Here is a 6,711-nt window from a genome sequence, read left to right as displayed (position 1 = left end):
TATATATATATATATATATATATATATATATATATATATATGACTTCTACACCTCTACTGGTCATTTTTGAACCTGGTAATGCTAAGCATCAAATTCTTGCTGCACAAAGGAAGCCTTGGTTACAGCTCGTCTATTCTGTATTCATTACAGAACCAAAGGATTATATTAGAACAAAATCAGGGAAAATGCCCATCCATAGATCACTCACGTACATGTCCAGAAAATATTCAAAAGGAGATGCACAAACTGGGAAAAGAGCTGATGCTCGGTCCATTGGTCAACTCTGCTTTGCTCTATTCCTGAGATTTTACTTTTCTTTCTGATGATGGAGCAGCAAATATCCAGCAGTCCATTTGAGTCCAGTCTCTTTCACTTAGCTCCTCAATTGTCCATCATATCTGAAAAAAACGACATAACACAATGTCTGTTTATCAGGGCAATGATGGACATATCGTTTTTTATTTTGATCAAACCAACAAAAAGATATGAACATTACAAGTGCCTATCACTAGTTATCAATTACCCCTGATCCCGGCCAGTACACCACGGGTCACGGCACCTTGACATTTCAGTCACAGATCGGATCGAACTATGTTGCAGCACTACTAGTGACAACATCTATAATCTCATCTATATTTTACAGCCACCACTAAGCACTCTGATGTGGGCAGTGGGTACGGAAGCGGTTCTGCACCAGCTTTGATGTGACATGGCTTGTATTGACTTTACAGATAAGACTGCCAGCGGACGCCATCCCAGCTATGCAGCTGAGAAGATATCCATCCGGTGAGTTTGCATTTTCAATATTCTCCCCGTAACAACTTTTATCAGGAGATGATCTGTCTAGATGAGGGCTAGTTACTAATATGATGTCAAATAGTTAATTCAATCTGAACAGCAGGCCAAAAAGGTGTGAGAAAATAACTTCTTCACATTTAGAAAGCTCATAGACTATCTAAAAGATGGACGTAGTCTCCGTGACATCCCCCACAGGTTTCTGAAGAGCCAAAAGGAAGCTCCTGTTAGCGCCTGTCCCTTAAAAAAAATAATTATACCTGCTAAACATCAACATGTTCTCTCGGTCACTATGAGCATGTTAGCACACTCAAAGCACCGCTGTGCCAAAATACAGTTGATGCACAGCTGTAGATGTGGAATGACTTATCAATAATCAAAATCATGGCCAACTGGCATTTGACAAGAGAAGACTAACTTATCATTTTAGCTTGGGTATTTATTTATTTATCACATACCTAGACCTAGCGCCACAGCATTGTATCAGGGCCGAAGTCTAGTCTGGCTACAAAATCTTTTTAAAAAAAAAAAAAAAAATTTTAAACCGATTCCTGGGCGGCTACCCTTGCAAAATAGATAGCGGAAAGAGAAGGATGTCCAGGCTTTCTCCCAGCAATGTCCATCGGGTGAGCCAGACTAGGAGTTTATGGTGATCCATCATTATTCTATTAGATTGTGTTTATATGTCTGCAGTTTATTACCTTGCAGTGTCTGATGGACCTCATTTGGCAAGTCGTCCAGCTCCTTCACACTTTTCCACAGCTGAATTGCCGTGGCCTCTCCCGGCCGCCTTCTGCTCTTCCACTCCACCAGCATCTTCAGCTTCTGCATGGTCACATCTTTCTCTGTGGTCTGGATCTCATCCAGCTCCCTGGACGTCAAGTCTAAGAAGATGGCCACCTGCTTCCACTCCTTCCCCAGCCGCTTGGCCACCTGCAGTAGCTGCTTCTCTGACATGTCCTGGCCCTGAGACACTATTGTTTTCACTCCATCTGGGAAAAGATGCACAGGTACTTTCTTTCAGTATAGTTTTAGGGAGACAGGTGTGTGGACTGGTTTCTGTTGACTTGATTGGGGTAAAAAAAAAAAAAGTGTGGCGGAGGTTCTTCTTAGATCAGTAGTTAAAAAAAAGACGTGGAAATTCACCTGACTCATCCTGCCATCGAGGCCTTTTACAGGTTGTTTCCTCTTCTGAGGGGCTGCTGCTCCTCTGTCTGCCTATGAGAGAGATATGGAGAAGTTGCTGAAAGCATGTTGTGATAGAAAAATCGAATCTGATAAAAAAAAATAAAAAAAAGAAACTTACTGCTCGTCCTTTTCCTCGGCTTCTTTTCAGTGTTATCCACACAGTCACCTGAGAGTACAGAAAAAAATAGATAGTCATCACTCTGGAGTAGAAACCAAATTTCAGTCATGCACACAATCTTTATAACAGAACATTACAAGTGGAGACCACTGAACACTTGTGTGGCTTATTTGCAATGAAAATCTATCTTCCCTGTAATTGTCACACAAAAAAAGTGTAAAAAAAAAAAAAAAGAAGAGACTTTTCAAACTAATATAGATTTCTTTTTTCACCTGCAAATCACCCAATGTGTTCAGTAGAGTCTAAATGCACTGGTACCTTCTCTGATGGTGGCGGACCATACAGTCTCCTCCGTGTTAATCTCTACGAGAGACAGTTTAAAGGGAGGAGGTTGCTCAAAGAACGCTTCGAAGTAGCCTTTCATCTTAGTCACAGCAAGAGTGAATTTCAAATCCTGCACAGAGACACATACAAATTATACACACATTATGCATACATTTATGTGCACACGCGCACACACACGCACGCACGCACATAAATTATATTTGTATGCTTTCAATACAATACATACATAAGTTGCGAAATGCATAGAGACATACCTGAGGTTTGATCTCTCCCTCTGGCTCGCTCAGGAGACGATACATCCCCTCATCCAGTTTGCACGTGGGAGGCTTCTCGATTTTTTTGTAGCGATTTTTGTAGCACCGCACCTGCTTGCCTATGTCCTGGTTTACGTAGGGACAGCAGAAGACAAGACAAAGCGCAACATAAGTCACTTCCTCGCAGTAGGATGATTATGTAGTGGATGATGATGCAGTAGATGATGAACATGCAATAAAACACATTTTCCATAGTCGAAGTGGAAAAGCCGAAGGCGTCTCTGAGGATACAGTATATTAATCATTTTAGCTTATATATTTCAAGGGACTTTGCAGGTTACAATAAATGAAGTATGATTATTCACCAGCTGCGTCCTCCCAGACACACACATGCTCACACATAACCACAAACCCACTTCCTGTGTGACCTTAGCAGTGGTACAGTGTTAGAATGACTTAGCAATATTGCCATTTAGCTGTCAGGACTACGTGGCGCACTTACAGTAATACACACACCAGTGGCACCGATACCATTTCCGATACATACCACTGACCTTTATTACAATGAAATTACTGTCAACTATATCAGAGGGTGTACTATTCTGGTTTACTGCGGCATCAATACTGTACTGCTTATTTATCTATACTATTCTTCCAATCCTCTTTATCAAAAATCCCATTTTCAGCATAATTACACACTGTTGGTATATTGTAGTATACATAGTTTTACATATTCATGTATTTTTACAGTGGAATGTAATATTGTAAGTACATTTACCCTTTGCAATTACACATCTGCGTGAGTCAGTAACATTAATCAAAACACATGTAGTTTGTAAAATACAAAGTTTTATAAAAATAAACCAACCAATCGTATATATGACTACAAGTACAGCTGAAATAGCTAGGAGATTAAACACTACGTTGATTGACCAAACAGTTTGGATCGTTTCCAGTTTCTTGAGGATTTTACTGCATTGAGTACTTTGACTCTAAGTACATTTTCCAGATCATACTTTTACTTAAGTAAGATTTTCAATGCAGGACTTCTACTTGTAATAGAGTACTTTTACAATGTGGTATTAGTACTTTTACTACCACTGTATCTTTTCTAGAATGAGCACAACTGTAACGTAACCTAATTTCCACCAGGAGATCAATAAAGTATTTCTGATTATGATATTATCAGAGAGTCAATGATCATTGGAACCAGATGCAGACGTCTGCTTTTCAACAACATAATGTGGATATCATAACATTTTTGCATTGCGACATTGTATAACCTCATCACAAGGAAAGGTCTTCGCTTCAGCGTATTACACAAACCGGGAAATCTCGTTGTCTACTGTATAAAGTCTTACATCATCGAAGCCAGTGTCGTTACAAAATTATGAACAAGAAGTGAAAGTTAAGATTAGGCTCTGTGTCTGTTTTTAATTTTTCCAGACACAATTTCATAGGAGAGGCATTTTGCTGGAGTTTTATTTAAGAAAGTAAGACTGAAAGTCATGATTGAAAAATGCAGGGGACTAAGGTGATGCCTTCCCGAATATATTTCTTTGCAGCGTGCACATAAGAAGGGTTTTTCTTTTTGGGTTTGTTTATTCAATTATTTATTTATTTATTTATTTGTTTTCCCTTTTGGCTCTTGCTCGTCATAGTGGGAAAATTTCTAAAATAAAAACACAAAATGTGCATAGTCACAAGATGGTTGTCACACTGATAAACTTGGCTCATTCACTTGTACAGTGTGGATCTTTAACAGTTTGATTTCCATATGCGTAAGACATGGTAATGTGAAATATATCACGGTGTCTTAAGAAGCAAGGCATAAGATGCGCATTTAAGACAGGTGTATGTGTATTTTGCCATTCAGACCATAGCCTTGTATTCAGTGTTGTAACTGCAGTATTTCATCACAATACACAAACGGACACAGAAATGTCCCGGAGTCCTGAGTGGTGGAAGCAACTTTTGAGAAAGTTCTTTTGTAAAAGATTTCCTGCAACTACAGAGAAGTTTTGGAGAAATCCGACCAGATTTCCAAAACAGCTGTCATGTGTTAAAAATGAAAGTAGAGATTAATGACCAGACACCTCGCACTTGTTAAGTAATGATTAGGAAAACTGTCAACCGTCGATTGTAGAGAAGAAATGAATTCAGTTCCACATACGGTATTCTCCGACGCTTACCTTGATGTCGGACGCACTGTTGGTGGCCAAGTAGACGTGGAAGCTGTAGCTGTTGTTGTCACTGCCCAGCTGCTTGTAGACCAGGACCACCCCATGGCGCTCTACAGGTTGGCTGGTCTGAATGATGGGACCCACGGGTGACAGGGAGGTCACATTCCACTTGACGTGGCTACCTGAGTGGTCCACTGTCGGCTCGATGAGTGGACGGTTGTCCTTTATGTGCAGGACGCTGAATGTCATCTCATTTTCTGGATCTGTGTCCCAATATTAGGGAAAGAGCCGTTTAGAGCAGCTTTAAAATCATAGATAAAAGATTATGATACTCTATAAAAATGTACCATTTTCTGTAAAGCCTTTAGATGGATCGTAATTATTAAAGAATTAAACCTTTACTTTCATGACAGCTATCAACTCAATTTAACCTCGAGGTGACATCTTTGTCGGAAATATTTGATGTTCATGAAATTGCCTTATGGGCGACTCCCCACAGGAAGCCAAGGTAAATTATGAATTAGGCTGTATTTTGAACATAGAAGAGTGAGACAGCCATGATATTAATTCTCACCGGCAAGGCAGACGGAGTGAGGGAACTGGATGGATGTGAGGACAGACGCATCCTTATTGACAGTGTCCACGTTAAAGATTGGTCCAGCAAATTTCCAGGAGTCCCGGAGGAATGCGCCAAACTTGGACCAGGACAAGACTGAGTACCGCACGAGGACCCGCTCCGAGGCTTCAAACACCAGGCCGGTGACCGAACACTCGTATGTTCCTTCTCCTTCCAGCTGCACCCTAGGATGCACCCAGAGTCAGTGGTGCTGTGCATACAGAATCATTATAAATATGCACAGACTAGATCAGTGGTAGAGACAGTCGTACTCACTGTAACCGTCCCTTAGAGATCCTCCTGGGGGTAACAAGCTCACTGCCATGGCTCTGTTGAACAAACCAGATCCGTAGATTGATATGTACACAACAAGAAGGCCAATTTCAGGAAAAGAAAAAAAAATGATTATCTGGTTCCTGAGCTCACCTGTTGGATGGCTTTGCATTTTTCACAGCATAATTTGAAGGGCCTTTCATCTGTCAGAGCGTACGACAAAATACGGGATGTTATTTACAGGAGACGTGACACTTTCTCCAGAACATTCACTGTGCTATCACATCAGTTACGAGCTTACCTTTCCCATTTGAAACCTCTACTAGAGGTCCAGGGACTGAATCTAGAGGGCGAAATAATTAAAGTCCAATATTATTACATGTATAATTATATATAAAAATCACATGTCAGAGGCTGAAAGCTTGTGTTAATCTTTTAGCAGTTACCCTAGACAAACTTCTCCAAATGAGCGAGGGTGGAGCACACTCAATCTAATTCTGTTCCAAAAGAACCAGCAGAGTTCAACATTTTGTGGAGTAATTATGTAGTATGGCTGCCATTAAGATGCGGTTGCGGCTAGGGTCCGCTGACATACCACTAAAGCCATGGCAACTATGACAACAAGCTGACGTGGCCGTCTCGATGTAAACAACATACAACAGTTTTCAAAAGCAGAACAGTTACTTAGTCTGCCAATGCAGGTACTGATATTTTGTAGATATGTTGTTTCGCACCATTTTTAGACTCCTCTGCATGGGCCTCTTCATCGTCTGCAAAGAACGTGAAAAGGAGTTAAACACCATTTGTTCTTTAGCTTATCTTGTTAAATCCTTGAGCCACGAAGGTGTTCTAGGATGTTGGTTCTTACCTTCCTCTCCTCCATCCTTCTCAGCACATTCTTCTGGTGAAAGAAAGAGAGTGAGAAACAGAGGGAAAAA

At 40.6% G+C, this 6,711-nt stretch overlaps 1 protein-coding gene across 2 annotated transcripts in view; it reads right to left on the bottom strand.

Moving 5' to 3' along the window:
• Positions 1 to 70: 70 nt before the first annotated feature.
• si:dkeyp-97b10.3 (uncharacterized) overlaps positions 71 to 6,711 on the bottom strand; it is a 12,854-nt gene continuing 6,213 nt past the window's right edge. Inside the window, exons 5-17 of one of the 2 annotated variants that reach the window (XM_032510021.1) lie at positions 6,642 to 6,674; positions 6,508 to 6,543; positions 6,075 to 6,116; positions 5,927 to 5,976; positions 5,777 to 5,829; positions 5,459 to 5,685; positions 4,894 to 5,147; positions 2,702 to 2,827; positions 2,421 to 2,556; positions 2,103 to 2,150; positions 1,943 to 2,014; positions 1,498 to 1,788; positions 71 to 399 (exon numbers count right to left, since the gene is read on the bottom strand). In XM_032510021.1, coding sequence (XP_032365912.1) covers positions 383 to 399; positions 1,498 to 1,788; positions 1,943 to 2,014; positions 2,103 to 2,150; positions 2,421 to 2,556; positions 2,702 to 2,827; positions 4,894 to 5,147; positions 5,459 to 5,685; positions 5,777 to 5,829; positions 5,927 to 5,976; positions 6,075 to 6,116; positions 6,508 to 6,543; positions 6,642 to 6,674 — 1,385 coding nt within the window. In that variant the 3' untranslated portion in view covers positions 71 to 382. The remainder of the gene's footprint in view (positions 400 to 1,497; positions 1,789 to 1,942; positions 2,015 to 2,102; positions 2,151 to 2,420; positions 2,557 to 2,701; positions 2,828 to 4,893; positions 5,148 to 5,458; positions 5,686 to 5,776; positions 5,830 to 5,926; positions 5,977 to 6,074; positions 6,117 to 6,507; positions 6,544 to 6,641; positions 6,675 to 6,711) is intronic. The other variant, XM_032510023.1, reaches the window with a different exon arrangement.

The sequence above is a fragment of the Etheostoma spectabile genome, chromosome 3, assembly GCF_008692095.1.
Source record: "Etheostoma spectabile isolate EspeVRDwgs_2016 chromosome 3, UIUC_Espe_1.0, whole genome shotgun sequence".
Classification (NCBI taxonomy): Eukaryota; Metazoa; Chordata; class Actinopteri; order Perciformes; family Percidae; genus Etheostoma; species Etheostoma spectabile.
Note: the sequence above shows the minus strand (reverse complement) of the source record. Positions and strands in the feature narration are given on the sequence as shown.